The following is an 18,259-nucleotide window of genomic DNA, read 5'->3' on the forward strand; positions in this document are numbered from 1 at the left end:
ATGCATGCCTACCTACGACTTGTGCTGATGAAATGCGTTCGGCACGGGCCTTCGCTAGGACGATAGAATTTTGGTATTGCCTGACACTTTGAATATTTTCTTTAAGGTTACCCTCAGCAACATGCTCTTCTATCTGGCTGTCAAGGTCCATAAGCAGACTTTCCTTTATTTTCAACAGGTTAAGATGATCGCTTAGCTCACCAGTCAGTGTTGTTTCCATCTGCATAAGAGTCGTAATATCGTTGATGATCCTGGTGACTGCCATTCGAACCATGTCTTGATTGATTTGTATGTGGGTTTTAACGTTCTAAAACCACCATATGATTATGAGAGACGCCATAGTGGAGGTCTCCGGAAATTTTGACCACCTGGCGTTCTTTAACGTGCACCCAGATCTGAGCACACGAGCCTACATCATCTTTGCCTCTATCGAAGCCACACGAACAGTGGTGCGTTTCCGTCGCAGCTTTTCCATGTCGTGAGTCGAGAATCGAAGTCTCGTGATGATGTGAATCGTTCACTCGTCGCCCAGCGTCCCCGTGTCGATCAGCCGTCCTCTTCAGGGAGAGCTCGCCATTGATTCTTTATTCCAAGAGCTCGCCTCATAGTTAGGGGTCTTTAGCTGCTCGTTGTGATCCTAGTCATGGTACCATGTTGATGAAAGCCAGTAACCGAAGCCGAAGTATGGAACGTCTTCTTCATTAGACGCTGGGTTAAACTAAAACAAAATGGAATCAGAATGCGGGCGCGCGCTCAGGACACGCTCTGGTCCTCCTTTTCATCTTCATCGCTCTTCCGAAATAATGTTCAACACGTCCTATCACATTCTAGTGACTTGCCTAAGTATGAAGCACCTTCTGCATCATTTTGATACACGAACATTGTTTAATTAGTAGATTGCTTTCTTGCATTGTCATATACTGACGCAAGCAGCAGCCCACGTAGAGGCCACAAAAGTGTGCAGCACTGAACGGTATGTCACCGACAGGGGATATCGCATTCACAGATTTTTTTCTCTATATGCTACTAGGACTAACTGCGCGAGTAGTGGAAACAATGCGATATTCTTACGGGTGTCAAACAAACATAGGCACTTGTGGTCGCGGTCAGGACATCTGCACCAAACTCGATCCGGAATAAGCTGTACAGCTCAGCAGCGACAAACTTGTTGCTCAAAAGTTCTCATTCCTAACTAATCCGGATCAAATAAAGTGCAACTGGCAGTCCAGACTGCAATCGACCTTGATCAGACTGCAATCGACCTTGATTGCACTTAAAGGGGCCCTGCAACACTTTTTGAGCACGGTCAGAAAACACTGCCGATCGGTAGTAAAGGCTCTCGAGAACACGCGAGTTAAATGTTATAGCGCAGCACACGGCCTGGAATTTACAATAAATTATCAAAGTCAGCTAGAAATTGCTTTCTCTTCCCTCGACAAATGACGGAAAATGCTCAAACATCATACGTAGATTACCCATCTTATCAGCCACTGGCTGATTCAAACATGGCGCGCTCGGTCGTTACAGAGCTCGCCGTGAGAGGCCATCACTTGTCCACCCATGCGCGCGCGATCGCACTGAAAAGCCACGTATTCGAAGAAAAAAAGTGCTCAAGGTCACGAGGGCACGTGACTTTTTTTGTTTGTTTGCTCCTCTCATCCCTTCCTGCTTAGCTTCCAGCGCTTTCGTCGGGACGCGAGATCAGAGAATGCGATTGCACTGAGTGACAAATCTTCGTAACTTCACTCGTACTGAACAGATTCTTATATTTTTTGCGGCGTTGAATTTTTGAGGTAATAAGCTCTTCCAATGAATGAATTTCATGGTTGCTAAAGAAAGTGTTTCACGGCCCCCTTTAATAAAAGTGATAACATGTAGCAAGTAACCGGTTGACAGCGATCAGTAAAGCGCGCCAGTGCGCACCATCTCATTCAGAATTAACGTCTGCTCATAACAGCCGGCACTCAAGCATCCCTACACTCACAAGGAATAATATCGCAATCATGCAAACCACCGCAAAACACCAAAATAAGGGAAGTGCTAGTGAGTTCAATCACAATCGACGTCGGTGCACCGCTAGGGACTGATGCGAAGCTGTGGTCTGCGCAGTCATCAGAAAAGCACCTAGCACGCGGGCACTCGTATTAGTGCGTGCAGCAACTCACTATGGCGCTGCAGTCACTGGCGGCTGTAGCGGTGCGGGAATGAAAAGGCGCAGTGGCAGAAAGTGAAAGCAAGCGTGTACGATGCATGCGAGCACATGCTTAAAGCTGCATGAATGGCGGTATTTTTCATTATTTTTGTTTTATTACGCAAGCACTCAAGAGCAGCTACAGTTTGTGGGCTTCTGAGAATTGCCTGTCTGGATGCTTCGGTGAACTATTTTTTTAGCGCATTAGGGCCGTGCACCGGCAAAACTGCGCATGCGGAAAAATTTTTCAAATTTAAACTCCACACTGCACACTTGCAGGTATAGCTGTGGTCCTTTGGATAAAAACAAAGTGAGGTATTTCGTAGAGCAACGAGTGTGAACTGAACTGATTACTGGAAAAATTTTCGCTCGTGCTCTTCCACAGTTCTTCGACTTCACGACAAACCACACCAACCGCTTCGCTTTTTTTTTTTACCGCTTAACACCATAAACCAGCATTCGCTGTTTGTCTTCCTCTTCAGCTTCACCCTAGATGTGTGCCGGTTTGACCGGGGTATCATGCAGTGACTTGATGGACCATAAAACGAGCATAAAGAAACCACCTTTCTCTCTATCACAAAATATTTTTTTTTCATCTTTTGTGACACTGTGATACTCCTTTGTGAAAAAAAAATATACTTGGCAATGCGATATTTGAAACCTCGTTTCCGTGATCTGAACGCGAGTGCACTCGACTATATGTCAGGCATGCTAACAGAGCATAGCATAGCCTTGCAGAATAGCATAGGGTTGAAAAGTGATGTGCGTATAAGGTGGAGGAAGGTGGAAAGAAAGGGAACGGGAGAAACAGTGCAGAGAGAGACAGAAAGAGACGAAGAAAAAAAGAGACATATGGACAAAAAAAGGGGAAGAGAAAAATATAGAAGATAGACAAAAACAAATAGAGATAGAAGAAAACAGACAAAAATTAAGAAATAAAGAGAGCATGCTTAGCCATATATACAGTATTAGAGATCTTTTTGATAGAAAGGAGGGTCCCCTTTTTACAGGGCTCTTGCACGGGAGCACAAAAGCTTGACGTCACAGGATCAGCTCTGCATTTTGGGGGTTAATGCAGCACCCCAGAGTAGCTTATCCGGGCGCCCAGGGAGCCTTTGTTTACAAGGTCTATAGCGTGACAATTGCCATCGAAAAAAGAGAAAGGGTAAAAGCGTAGCCATACTAGGGCCAGCTTGCGCACACCATCTCTGCTGTGGCCCAGCCTTGTGCGACATAATGCAATATGTGCAATTTTTCAATAACAACAAAAAATGCATCACAGATATGCAAACTAATGCAATCTCGTATGCAGTAGCAACTGCGCTCTTAGAAATAATGGATAGCTGCAATTTGAAATGCATATGCATTAGTGACTACAGCATGCAACCTGGCACTTTGTCAACAAATCTTAAATAAATACATGCACATATTAAACATCATTCATAAGCCGACATTACTGCAAATGTCATGATAAAGGTAGAGAATTTCATTACTTTGGCGTTTCAGCTACACTGGAATTTTAAGTAAGAATGCCTTCATTATGTCATCAATCTATTATTGATAGTCCCGTAAAATGTTGGGCTATATGCATCTTGGTAATTACAATCAAAATTAAGAGCGCTGCGACTCTTTGTTCAAACGTGCCATTTCATTGAGGTTCTATCATAGCTGATTATTATTCAAAAAATATTCGAAAAGCGTTTGTTTTTTACTCAGCAAGAAATACCATTTCAAAGATAAGGTAAAATTATGAAAAAGACAATTCTTTTTTTGTCTTTTGTCCACTTCAATTTTTTTTTCCGTATATATTACAATACACGGAAAGCAGTACAATACCTCGACTTCAAGGCTGGTTTTCATTAGGGTTGTGTCAAAGAAAAGAATCGATCCCTAACTTAAATTTCCTTCATTCATTCACGGACCCACAAGTTATAGAACGCAGACCGATGTGGGCTCAATATGGATCTCATAATACTTCTGGAAGTTGCTGAAAGCTTGTCTTTAGGAGCTGTAATGAGGACAGTTGCGAAAAATGCATGCATCAATTTCCTCACCCCATTTTCTTTTTTCTTTAACCATTCGTTTTTTTCTTTTTCCTTCCTTTACTGCTCCCCCTTCCCCAGTGCATGATAGCAAACCGAAAATTTACTTCCAGTCAACTTCCCTGCCTAACCTTTCTCCATCCTTCTCTCTCTTTTGGATGCCCACAATGCACATATTCTTCGCTACCTGCATCCACAGTCACAACAGGACGCTGATATCAGGGTCATTGAAAGCTTTCGTCACTCAGTGTCCTTCACCAATACTCTAAAAGCCGTCAAATTGAGCAGCTGGTGAGAAAACAAAACGGAAGTTGGAAGATCACGAGGCATGCGGTTGGACAGGCCTAAGTGCTTGAAGTTTCGAATTCCCCTTTTTTTAAATACAATGTAAATTGAAACAAAGGTTATAATATTGGTCTGAGGAAATCCTTCACAAATATCTGGAACACTGAAAGCCCAAACTAATATCTATCAGCAGTGTTCTTGCTATATTTGCAAAGAGTGTTCCCATTTCTGGGCACTCAATTAGCCTTTGAAAATTGAATTTTTGTCACAGTTTCTTTTTTCGTTTTTGTTTGTGGAAAGATTTCGAACATTGCATTTCATATTCTAGTTTACAAGTAGTCTTTGTAGCGCAAAGAATATGGCAAATTAAGCCTTCGGTGCTTGCTTACGCACAGAGAAGCAAAAGCGTGTATATTATGGGGAAAGAATGCCAAATTGTACACCATAAACTCCCATTGTGTTTATTGCATGCATTGAACCCGATGCTGCCACCCTCACCATTCTTTTCCCTTACTCTTTCAAAAAAATAGGAATAGATTTTGGCGAAGAAGACAATCGCCATAGTGGGGCATCCTCTCCGGCACTTTCTAAAATGAACCTGCAGCTTTATTGCTTGTATTTCATTCCGTTATATTATTCCAGTAATAAATTTTTCCGGTTTCACCTTTCTTTACAGTACACGTATTTTACCCTTTTCTTATTAATTAATTCTATTATACAAACCATCCGGTTCTTGGTCGATCTCTCAGCATGGGCATGGGTGCAACAGCCGAAATAGAATTTGGGGCAATTTTCGGAGCAGCAGAATCTTACTTTTGTAGCACTAAAATGCAAATTTGGAGCAGGTTACGAGAAATAAAACATCTATTTTTTATCACGAAAGACCGAATTTAAAGAAAAGAAGGCTTATATTTAGAAAACAAAGTATCTTTAAGCCCGCTCACCATCTACTGAATCATGCAGAGTAAACATGAGCAATGCTTTTTCAATAAAACTAGCATTTCAATCTACCCCACTGAGCAAACAATGATGGAGTCCACATTAGCCCTTGCCACATCTGTCAAATCCTTTTACAAAATCCGTGAATTAAAATGCAGATCTGTCAAGCTGGCGACCTTGAAATTCAAGGCATTCGTGAAACTGAGGAGTAGGGGTAGCAAAAAAAATACACAAAAACTTGCACACTTTTTTTTTAGGGCGGTAGAAGTGTCATACACTGCTCCAAATGATTGCCAGTAACTTCTGTTTTGAAGTTGTGTCGTACTGCTGATAGGTGTGCGTTGCGGTCAGTGGACTGATGAGCGCACGGCTTTGTTACTTTATCTGGTCGATCACGTCTCGCGAGTGCCGCGACCTAATAGGATTAAGGTTAGCATGGTTAGGTTACCGTAATTAGGTCACCGTGGTTTAAGGTTAGAGTCTGTGCGCTTGCATTATTGATGACTCAAACCGCAGAAAGGTAACGTGCAGGTGGCCTCTATTTCTCACTTAAATTAGCGCAACTGAGAAAATTTTGAGGCTGGTCGGGCATATTGTTGCAGCATGGTGCGATTTCAGCAAATTTTATGGTTTTGGTGCAGCTCGGCGCAAAAATGGGGGATTGTATCAAATTGGCGCAATAGGCGCAGCTGTTGCACCCTTGCATGGGTGTGTGCCACTGACTCAAGGATCTACTCTATTCTCCTGCGCACTACTCGGATAACGCTGCTCACGCTAAGAATCCGTGGAATATATTAACGGTCGGCCCCGACGCTACCGTAAAAGTAGTGTCTTCGCACGAATACCAACACTGGTTTAAATTCTGCTTTGAGCCCTGTAACATGTGCACACGTGGCCTATGCTTTCTCACGGATAAATCTACCATCACCGACAAAAGATACAAACCTACAGTCGCTTCGCATTTATTGCCGGCACCGACAGCTTGTTCATTAAATATCTGTGTGCGAAGCAGCCTTTGCAGAGTCATTCAGTTCACGTATAGTATAACCAAATATGTGATGCGCAAGCGAGGAGCCCCATGTTAACTTTCAAAAGTTCGGCCGCTTAAGAAGTGCGAAAAAGATTTTACGGGGCACCTGGCACACATAACACGAATGCAATGTTTTGTCACACACAGTACAATTTTTGTATTGAAGGTTCTGCTGGAGATATTAAAATGCAAGCCAATCAATATTTAGCCATAGTAACAAAGATGTACAAAATGTTGTGATGTATACTCAACAGGCATCTGAACAATAATACACCGATTCAGCACGTGTAGTAGAGCCTCTTTACATTTTATTCCTTGAACTGATAGAACAGAAACACTTGGTATCACTAATAGTGCACATATATCTGCAAATGACACCTGTGTTTACAATTCAACATTGAAAGATAAATCACAAGGAATAAATGCAACAAACAATACTGAAGAATATGTTGAAACAAAAAATTGTGAAATTACAAGAAACAAATGCAACAAACAATACTGAAGAATATGTTTGAACGAATTGTGAAGTTACAAGAAAGAAATGCAACAAACAATACTAAAGAATATGTTTAAACAAAAAATTGTGAAGAAAAGGGCAGCAGACAAAAAAATACTGATGCACTTTGAATAAAGGTTGCAGCCGTTCCAACATTCGAAGTAAAACAGCCAAGGAAGATTTATTCATTCTCTGGAAGTTGTTGCGGAAGGCAACCCGAAGCATAAAATAGGCATGACAAATGGCAGAACTTTGGAGCTGGCAAAAGCAGTGGAATTTTCACAGCCACACCGTGCAACTTTAGGTTTGTAAATAAATGCTTGCTTTATGGCACATCACTTTGAACCGCAGAGCTAGTTAAAGCGGTTCATACTCCTTCGTATTACCAGAACAGTGCTTCTTTCTTGACGGTTCTTTACACAACACTATTTCTGTCAGCCAGATTTCAAATGATATGCACAGGTTTCAGCTAGCACCACAGTACAGCCATTATCGCAAGTTTCATTGAGGAATCTGAGAAAGATGACAGACATTCAAGTGCATGAAGGCTGTCTTGTCAAGCCCAGCTATGAACAAAACTTATAGGCCTTCAACCTTTGGAAATGAGTTTGAAAATATTGAGCTATCGAGCTCCAATTACGTAAGTGTAATTGATAAAAATACTAAATCAGCTCGCCTGACAAGACAAACAGAACCTTGGAAGCTGTTGTCCCAGCAAAACGAAGTTTTTTTAACATTTTCGAGTAAACCAAAAAGCAGCACCGTAAATCTAGAAAAATTACAAGGGGAGGCCCTAATCATACCTTGGTGGCCATTTTGTTTTTTTGTTTTTAGGTATATTTTGTACTTCTTTTTTATTTACCTGAGAATTAAATGATGCTTTGTGATAACAATAAAAAAGTCTTCTTTAAACTGGCTGAGCAGCTTTTGCAATTTCAAGTCTCGCACATATGAGGAGTATTGAACACAGGTACACTCTAGAAGTAGCTATACCTTTAAAAATGTTGAATGTGCTACACCCAACCATATAAATCTTAAGAGAGCACACTTGTAAGGGATGCCATCTCTAGCCTGAACACAAGGAGTTCCGGACACCTGCCGGCCCCAATTTATGCCAATAACCAGTAGTTCTCAAAACAGTTTAACCACACTGAAAAGTACGCACACTGACCCGTGTAGTCCGGATTAAACTTGCGAGAATGTCGCACTGCAAAATATTACAACTGCAGTAATTAGAAAACCAAGAAGAGCTCGGAAACGACGAGCGACCCTTTTAATGATTATGGCTAACGAGCAAGTGGCGCCTCAGGAGGGCCTCCTCACTGAATACATGTGGACAATGGCTGCACTTAAACAGTGCTTCAACACGGTGTGCCCATGCGCGGGCATCAAAGTTGCCCCCGTCAGCAGATGCAGGCTTGCCCTTGGTAGACTTGAGAGGTTTTTCGTCAGTGTGCGTTTCGACGTGCGTAGCCATACGTTCCTTATCTCTTGTCGTGAATGTGCAGAACTTACACGCAAGGAGTTCGTCCTTATTTTCTGCAAAACAATGTAAACGGGGTCTGAGCAATGTGTGAACACGCGAGGCAATCTCATTTTAAGAATTTCTGGAAAGCTTTAATCTGTAGAATGCTGCTTAGGAATGTTTCTAGATACATTTAATAAAGTAGACCAGCGATTGACACAAAGAGAACATGCTTCCATACAACAGCGTACAACTCTAGAAGGAATGAAAGCTGGGCCAGTTGGTAACAGCACTTAAACATATTCTAACTCAGCGCACAACTACACGGACACAAGAGAAGAAACTGCGAGACACAAGAAGGGACAAACCACAGCGCTGCAGTTTGTGGCTTCTCCTCTTATGTCCACGCAGTCGTGGGCCGAGTTAAAATATCTTTAAGCATACAACGCCGCCCTTTCGTTCCTGGAACATAAATCACAGGTACGCCATTGTTTGAAGTAACTACAAAGGACGACCTCTTCCAAGTAAAAATCTAACTGTTTCAAACCCTTGGAATTAAAGGTAAAAAAACAGGCACGGCATTCACCTATGTACAAGTGATATGAATGCGATTGTGCAGTATTGCAATTTTCTGAACTGCCAAATTGGCCAAGCCTTGCTGTGCGTCTCCCCATTGGTGATCTTTTCTGGCAGTAAATTATTCACTAAAGATTATGTACACTGTAATGAGGACAAAAGACTGGATTACAAGCCTGATATCCCGCATCTTCATTCCTAAACAGCCACCAAAGCTGTAATGAAGGAAGAAAGTTTTCGAATCCAAAAGTCGCACATTCGATCCTTGCCAGCAGAAATTTGTCTTTTCGTCCTCTTTTTTGTTTTCATCTAAATCACAATCACTACAGTAAATTAAAGAAGTTCAGTAATTGTTTCTAATGCATTCTTTGGTTTAATTACCTGCTGGTTTTCATTAAGGTTATAGAAAGCTGGAAGGCATTCACACCTCCGCTACTGTGCGAAAGTAATACCAGACAAAATTCGCCATGAGCTTTGTCGCATGCACTGGCGCAGAAAATCAAAACGGCACATAAGGGGACATTAGGGAGATTTGCTACACTAGATTACACTGATAAACCTGAGAATGAGAAGAAAAGTCCACGAAAAGATAACTTTTCATTTTTTTTTTCACTTTTACATTACAATTACTTTTAATAAGTTCCTCGATACTTCTCTTGGCATCATTTTACGTTGCGTCTCATTGACACAAAGCCATTTTTTCCTTTGGTGCCTTCCTAAGGATACATTCTACCGATTGAGCCATCTATTCTAAACTCAACTGTCTTATCAATTTCGTCTGTGAGGCAAGTGTCGAATGGCGCTATAGCGAAACTGAAGTCCGAACTATGCTCAAAGCTTTGGCAGGAAAGGTGCGAAAAATTCACTGCAGCAACTCCGGGGTAAGCAGCCAAAAGGGCTCATAATATCACTGCAAAAAGTTACTTAGACAAAGCGCATACTAAATCGTCTCTTGCCAACAGATATTTCAAAGAGCTCTTTCAGTTCCAATCCTAGCACCAAGATTTTCTGAAATCAAAACATCTACGCTTAAATTGAGCTACCAATAAATTTGTTGTGGAACATTGTAGAGAGGAAGAAGAATATGTGCCGCAGTGGGAACGATGACCATCGGAGGCTGGGTCGTACCTTGCTGGATGGTTTCTTCAGCCATGTCTGGGATGGCAGGTAGTTTCCGGTTGCGGAGTTCCAGGTTGAGTTACCCAGCACCTGCACCACCCTGGAACGGGCTTTATTGGCACAAGTAGTGCTTGCACAGCAGGTCTATTGATGCGGGAACCGGGCGGCAGGAACCGACGCAGGATACACAACGCTCGGGGCAACAGCTCGCGTTCGGCTCCTCTTCCTAAAGGCGTAACCCACTGCGGCACATATTCTTCTTCCTCTCTACAATTGCTATATTTCAGTTATTTGCATATTTTATTCCTTTCGTCAAACAGTCGGACATTCAGATAAACTTTAGATGTACGACAGCTGGACAACCAGCCACTAAGAATCCTCACTGAAGATATTGCATAAGCTAAAAATGATGACTAATTCATACATCGATGGCTTTACAACTAAAATACGTAATTATATGGGCATAGGATGGCAGGTGCCCCTGAAATATATTAGTTTTAAAGGTATGCATATGCTTTACCAACGTTCTGCTATTCGAAATAGCACACAAGTAGCAGCAAACGTGTTGCTTGTCATCACAAGCAAACCAGTGTTCCGTTCATAGCTTGCTCTAGAGCCAGGCACAGACTACCGTATTTACGAGATTGTAAGTCGATTCGAATGTACATCAACCCCCCCCCAAAAAAAAAAAAGAAATGCGAGCACAGTTCACACAAAGGAAATCTATTCACGTAGACTACTCATCGCCGGTGGAGTCATCCTCACTGGTGCTTCTGTCGTCATAGCTGCTGTGGTCAAAGCGCCTTTAAACACTGCTGTGAACTTGCTGACTTCAATAATTTATTGTAAATTCCAGGCCACGTGCTGTGCTACAATATTTGGCTCGCGTGTTCTTGGAAGCCTCTACCGTACTATCGATCATCAGTGTTTTGTGACCACGCTCAAAAGGCATTGCAGGAGCCCTTTAAAATTGCTAAGGTAAGGACGCTGAAATTTGGCAATACACCCCGTTTAAAATTGCGTGCGTTGACAAGGCAGAAGGAATCTAATTTATGCCGAGTACAAGCCACCATTCACACGATGTGGTAGGCCCAGTCGTGGTGCGCCCCATATACATTATATAAAGAGTTTTCATATGGCAACGTGCATTCCCAGCACGTTGCTGTAATGGTCACGTACGTCTGCTCTTCAGCCGGTACAGTACCACCAGTTTCCTTGTGAAAAACCAACACTGCTTGCTGCAGTGATGGAAGTGCGTTTTTACTTTTCGGAGCATACTTTGGAGCAGGAAAAGTGCTGCTTTGGAGCAGCCATAAGTGTTTCCGGAGCAGAAAAAAATGGAGCAGCTATCGGTGCTTTAGGAGCAGACATTAAATTTGCCATACATTAGTTGGAATTCAGAGCATTGTCGAACCATCTCAAAAATATTATTATTTCTAATGAAATATGTTAAACAGACAACAATCAATGTAAATTCCATGTAAGAAACAATGGCAGGTTGTCCAAGATGTGCTGTGAAATGAGCTGCAATTTGAAATGCTAGCATTTTTGGCAGATATCAAATGGAAAAGCTGAGCACCACATTTTAAAAGTAACCACAGTCTCATATAACTGTTGCTAAATCGGATAAAAGCAATCCCGCTCATTTTCACAATTCACTATATCAGCCTGCATGTCTAGCGGAGAAAAAAAAAAGAACAGCCTATGAGCTGTATATGTTTAATACTATGCCAATTCTTGTCACACAGATCAGAGCCAATAATGCTACACACTAGTGTTACAATGTTGGTTCAAATGCAGCGCCCCCACGCAGCGCTGATAGTTTTGTGTTGAGCTGTGCAAGCCTGGCACAGCAGTGGGGTGGCCGTTTTGGGAAATAATAAAACAGGTCGTTCTGGGCTGAGGGCTCAAGATGTTCTCGTGTTCTTCGCGGGCCTGATGGCCTACTGTTCACGGTTGTCACTACCGCCTGGCCATCAGTTAATCTACACATGTAACCACTGGCGACGAGGATGAAAAAAAGTTTCATGTAAGTCTTCTTTCCCGCAGCTCCCTGCCATCTGTTCACCGTGCCAAGTTTCGGCAACCTCGAGCCATTCGAGGGGGGAGGAGACGACTGGCCCTGTTACGTGGACTGGCTCAAAGCATTTTTCCTGGCGAATGATGTCGCCCCAGACAAGCGTACTGCCGTGTTCATCAGCTGCTGCGGGCAGAAAACGTATGCTTTGCTCCGCAATTTGGTCAAGTCCGCCAAGCCCAGTGACAAGAATCTGGACGAGATTCTTCAAGTACTTGGAAGCCATTATTGTCCCAAGCCCTCTGCCGTCGTGCAGCGTTTTCGTTTCAACTCGCGCGCGTTCGCGCGGAAGGGGAATCAGTCAGCAATTTTATCGCAGCACTAAAAAGCCTGTCCGAGCACTGCAGCTTCGGGGCTGAACTCGAAAACATGCTCCGCGACCGTGTCGTGTGTGGCATAAACAACGTGGATGTCCGGAAAAACCGGACCTCACCTTCGACGATGCTGTGCAGACCGCCCTGGCAATAGAAGCAGCAAAAAAATTCCGCCATATCCACGAAGTGAATGATGATGAGTGGGCGAAGCTCCGGAGGAAAACCTGGTAAACCATGAATCCTCTGTACATTTTGCCCACTCGATTTTATTACATCGCTCCCCCTAGCGTACGTCGCCGCACTAAATCGAACGATTGCCTTCAACCAATGACACGCGCCATATGTGACATCATTCCTATTTTATAAGATCTCGCGTCTTTCATCAACTACAAGTACCGCTTTCTAGTTTATAACATCTTGCATCTTTTCATCATCAGCTACAAGTACCACCATCTAGTAAACACTACAAGAACTAAACGAGAGGTGGCTACATACAGGAGACGGTACCACCATCTAGTGAACACTGCAAGAACTAAACTAGAGGTGGTTACATACAGGGGACGGTACCGCCATCTAGTGAACACTGCAAGAACTAAACTAGAGGTGGCTACATACAGGCTACAGGGGACGCACAGCCCACGCCCTAAGGAGCTTCGCCCCTAAAAGGGACACAAGTGAGATGGCGCAAGCGAACACAAGCAGCGCTTTCTCGACTCACCGTGTCTCGTCAGGTTCTGGGGGTGCCACCTGCTACCGCTGTGGGGACGGACATCTTGCATCAAAATGCAAGCATATGAAGACAATCTGCAATTACTGCCACAAACGAGGTCATTTGGCGAAGGTGTGCAATTCGCAACGAAGGGACAGCCAAGCCCAAAGCAACAGCCCCACCAAGGCACGTTCATTCTCGGCTTGCAGTTCACCGTCGTCAAGTAACCGTCATCGTGTTAATACGGTACGCAAGCAGGACGCTGCTACCACTTCGCAAAGTTTTTGACATGTGGCAAGTCGACTACGCCACGCCGCCCCCGCCTTTCACCGTCACTGTTGACGTTTGCGGCAAGCCGCTCCGCATGGCAGTGGACATGGGGGCAAGTGTCTCTGTCATGGCCAAGTCGCGTCTTCTTAAACTTTTGCCTTCGGTTCCTGTGCAGCCGTCACAAGTGCTTCTGCGAAGCTATTCCGAGGAACTAAAAAAGGTTCAGGGCAAAGCTGACGTGAGTGTGAAGTTTCATGGCAGAGAGGCCGACCTACCTATTTTTCTGACCGGAGATGGATCGCCCACTCTTCTTGGACGCAACTGGATGCGTGAGCTGGGCATTGGCGTCTCCGATGTTGAAGTGAACATCCACGCACTTTCCGACGTCAAACACCTAGTCCAAGACTACGCCGAAGTGTTTGAAGAAGGCCTGGGTACACTCAAGGGTGCTAAAGCTTCTCTACATGTTCCTTCAGATGCTCCGCCTCGGTTCTTCAAGCCACGTCCACTGCCGTACGCCTTGACAGATGGAGTAACTCAAGAAATCCATAGACTAAGAAGAGATTCCATTCTTGTTCCAGTCAAGAGAGCAAAGTGGGCTGCACCTATTGTTCCTGTGACCAAAAGGAATGGACGCATCAGAATCTGTGGAGACTTTGGTGTCACCATAAACCCAGTGGCAACAGTGGAGCAGTACCCCATTCCAAGGATCGAGGACCTGTGGACTGTGCTTGCTGGAGGTGAGAAATTCACAAAATTAGATTTGCGAGATGCGTACCAGCAAGTTGTCCTTGACGAGGCCTCTAGGGAGTATGTCACCATTTCGACACATATGGGGTTATTTCAGTACACCCGGTTGCCTTTTGGTGTCTCATCTGCTCCTGCCATATTTCAGCGCGAGATGGAGAACTTGTTCAGGGGACTGCCCCATGTAGCAGTCTATTTTGACAACATTCTTGTGACTGGCGCAAATAATGCTGAGCACCTTCGCAACCTTCGTGCTGTACTTAGCAAGTTTCAGGAATCGGGCCTCAAGCTGAAACTAGAAAAATTCCATTTCTTCGTGCCGCAAGTTGAGTATCTCGGGCACATCATCAGCAAGGAAGGCCTTTCCCCGAATCTTGACAAGGTAGCAGCCATTCTGCATGCTCCTGTGCCTCAGGATGTCAGAGAACTTCAGAGTTTCTTGGGACTTGTAAACCTCTACAGGCGCTTCTTACCCAATCTTTCGTCACTCCTTCGTCCACTGCACTTGCTTCTTTGTGAAGAGAAGAAGTGGGAGTAGGGACAAGAACAAAAAGATGCATTCACTGCCTGCAAGCACTTGGTGACATCAGCTCCAGTTCTTGTGCATTTCAACCCTGCCAGGCATGTTTGCCTCAGCTGTGACGCATCGCTTCATGGTATAGGTGCAGCTCTGGCACACAAAGATGCTGATGGCTGGGAACATCCCATTGCTTTTGCCTCGAGAAGCTTGCCAAAAGCAGAACAAAACTACAGTCAACCCGACAAGGAGGCACTGGCTTTAGTGTTTGATGTGGATCGGTTCCACCAGTACTTGTGGGGCATCTCATTCGAAGCACACACTGACCACAAGCTACTTCTTCGACTGCTGGGTGCCAACAAGCCCGTTCCCTTGCAAGCTTCACCTCGAGTGGTCAGGTGGGCTCTGAAGCTGTCTGCTTACAAGTACGAACTTGTATACAAGCCTGGCAAAAAGCTCGGCCACGTGATGCTCTTAGTAGACTGCCTCTCCCAACTGACACTACTGCATTACCACGACCTGCTGAAATCTTCTTGCTAGAGAAGGCATATCCGAGACTCCTTTCACCAGGTGTTGTGGCCCAAGCCACACGAAATGACCCACTTCTGCGCCATGTTGTTCATGCAGTTCTGAAAGGAGAAAGCCATCCAGTAGGACCATAGTGGAACCCTTTCAATACCAGAAGCTCAGAACTCAGTCTCCATGAGGGTTGCCTACTCTGGGGATCAAGAGCAGTGATCCCAAAGTCATTGCAGACCCAAGTTCTTGGTGTTCTTCACGCCAGCCACCCGGGTATCGAGAAGAGCAAGATGATTGCCAGAAGCCATGTTTAGTGGCCAGGCATTGCCAATCATATTGCCAACACATGAAGAGCTGCGCTACATGCCAGACTCAACATCGAGCTGCACAGCCGGTTCAGCAGACGCCGTGGCCATTTCCACAGCGACCCTGGTCAAGGCTTCACATTGATTTTGGGGGACCATTTCTAAGTCACACATTCTTGGTTATTGTGGATGCGTTCTCAAAGTGGATAGAAGTCTTTCCTGTGTCTTCTACATCTGCAGAAGCTACCATTTCTGCATTAAGAATTGCATTCGCTCAGCATGGCCTGCCTGATATAGTTTCAGACAACGGTCCTGCCTTCACCAGTGCCCAGTACCTTGAGTTCTTAACTCGAAATGGAATACGCCGCATGCTTGTACCGCCGTATCACCCTGCCTCAAATGGTGCAGCTGAAAGAGTTGTACCAACTGTGAAGAACAAACTCAAGAAGCCTGGTTCTGGGAACTTCCAAACGCAGATCTCCAGGTTTCTGTTCCACTATAGGACCACAACACATGAAGTGACAGGTCGGCCACCGTGTGAACTCCTGACAGGAAGAATGTTCAAGACTGCATTGGATGTCCTCAGGCCAAGCCTGAAGGCATCTGTATTCCTAAAACAACTCAAGCAGAAGTTGTATGCTGACAGAGGGTGCCGGCAGGCTCCATCACTGCAGCCAGGTGATGATGTGTACGCGCGTAACTTTCGCAGGGGCACACCCTGAGTGGCTGCCAGTGTCGTGGACGTCACTCCATCATCAGCCAGTGTCCGTTTAGAAGATGGCACCTTGGGAAACCGACACAGCGACCACTTGCACCTTGTGCAGACAGAAACATTGGCCTCTCCTGAAACTGCTAACGCTGCAGCTCCACCACAGTTGGAGCCGCCGCTTCATCATGTGCCAGCTATTCCAGAAGTGCCTCATCAGGAACAGCTACCTGGAACTAGCTTCTCTGGGAGTAGCTGTGCCACAGAGAGTGACGGGACTGCGCTCAACTGGGGTGTGCATCTGAACAGTGACTCTGTCATGCCTACGCCTAGCACGCCGAAGTTGCGACGTGGCACAAGAACTAGGAAACCGGTGAATAGGTATTCCCTGTAGTCTTCCTCCTAAGAGGGGAGGAGTGTTACAATGTTGGTTCAAATGCAGCGCCCTTACGCGGCACTGATAGTTTTGTGTTGAGCTGTGCAAGCCTGACACAGCAGCGGGGTGGCCGTTTTGGGAAATAATAAAACAGGTCGTTCTGGGCTGAGGGCTCAAGATGTTCTCGTGTTCTTCGCGGGCCTGATGGCCTACTGTTCACAATTGTCACTACCACCTGGCCATCAGTTAATCTACACATGTAACAACTAGTAACACACTGGGTGATAGCACGCAGATTCTTTTTAATTTATTTAGGACTTACGAGTCGGTCAAATACAAATTTCGTCATTCTCATACTCTAAGAAAAATCACTAGTTGGGCAAGTTTGTGCTGATCCATAAGTGTACTGCGCAAAAAATGGACGGAAACACGAAGTAGAGAGAAAGGACAGACAAGTGCTTGTCTGTCTTTTTTGTCTACTTCGTGTTTCGGTCTGTTTTTTGCGCAGTACACTTATGGATCGTACTTTCAGTATCATTTCAAAGCAGGTTTGGAGCAATTACTAACAAAAATTACTGTATGGAGCGAAATGAAGCAGCATTTCTCTTCTGGAGCAGTTGGGAGCAATTGGAGCAGCACTTGTATCACTGTAGTTATAGTGCTCCAATATCAAGACAAAGGGTAATTGTTAGCTGTGAGTGTTTGGCGACTGATCAGGTACTTACACGGGGAATGGTGTGCAACCTCAATGCAACACCACTTGCCACGCATCACACGCAGGCCCACAACAAACTCAAACTCACATGTTTAACCAACGAAGTGTCAGCCAAGCAACACATGTAATCGTTGCCTTGAGGACGGAAGATGATGTGGCGGCACCTCGGTTCCATCAGTCCTGTCACTTTGATGTAAATTACGTCACACACACACGGTGTTGCCACAGAGTCAGTCAATGAATCTATAAATTTCATTTCTATAGAACCTCTGAATCTCCCAGTTGTGTAATTTGGAACAAATTATAGAAATATGCCCAGCAAATTTTAATGAGATTTACTGACCACAAGAAAATAGTCACTGGGTAAAGCCTTGAGAGATTCATAAACACCGAAATTCATATTCTCAAAGGCAGTGAATCTGTATCACTACGCTTTCATTATTCTGGTTAATTATTTGTACATATGGTATGTACGACATGTAGCAGTTCTCAAGAATAACATCACAGTTTTTATTCAGGTGAACACTGACTGCCAAGATCTCAAAGTGAAGCTACATGGCAATCATCGGGCATAGTTTTAGCACAGCTGTGTGCATGGCATAGTGCCTTCAAAGTGACACCTTCTGTGTGTGCCACGAGCAATCATTTGTGCATAGTAGTGTGTCCTTTCATAATTGTGTAATTTGCAGCTTAGGTTTGCTTAGACAACACAGTGTCTTCCATAGGCCTGGTATCTCATGTGTTTCCTGTGAGTGATGGCTGGCTCTAGCACCCACATCAATGTACTTTTTTTTACAATAGTGTAACATTTAGCCCATTTTGAATTACAGAAAGCTATGAAAAGGGGGGAATGATTTCTTG

At 44.4% G+C, this 18,259-nt stretch overlaps 1 protein-coding gene across 3 annotated transcripts in view; it reads right to left on the reverse strand.

Moving 5' to 3' along the window:
• Positions 1-6,773: 6,773 nt before the first annotated feature.
• Positions 6,774-18,259, reverse strand: part of LOC119163180 (uncharacterized) — an 89,707-nt gene continuing 78,221 nt past the window's right edge. For all 3 annotated transcript variants that reach the window (XM_075884708.1, XM_075884707.1, XM_075884709.1), the window contains one exon: positions 6,774-8,522. In XM_075884708.1, coding sequence (XP_075740823.1) covers positions 8,257-8,522 — 266 coding nt within the window. In that variant the 3' untranslated portion in view covers positions 6,774-8,256. The remainder of the gene's footprint in view (positions 8,523-18,259) is intronic.

This window comes from Rhipicephalus microplus, unplaced genomic scaffold (genome assembly GCF_043290135.1).
Source record: "Rhipicephalus microplus isolate Deutch F79 unplaced genomic scaffold, USDA_Rmic scaffold_45, whole genome shotgun sequence".
In the NCBI taxonomy this organism is placed as follows: Eukaryota; Metazoa; Arthropoda; class Arachnida; order Ixodida; family Ixodidae; genus Rhipicephalus; species Rhipicephalus microplus.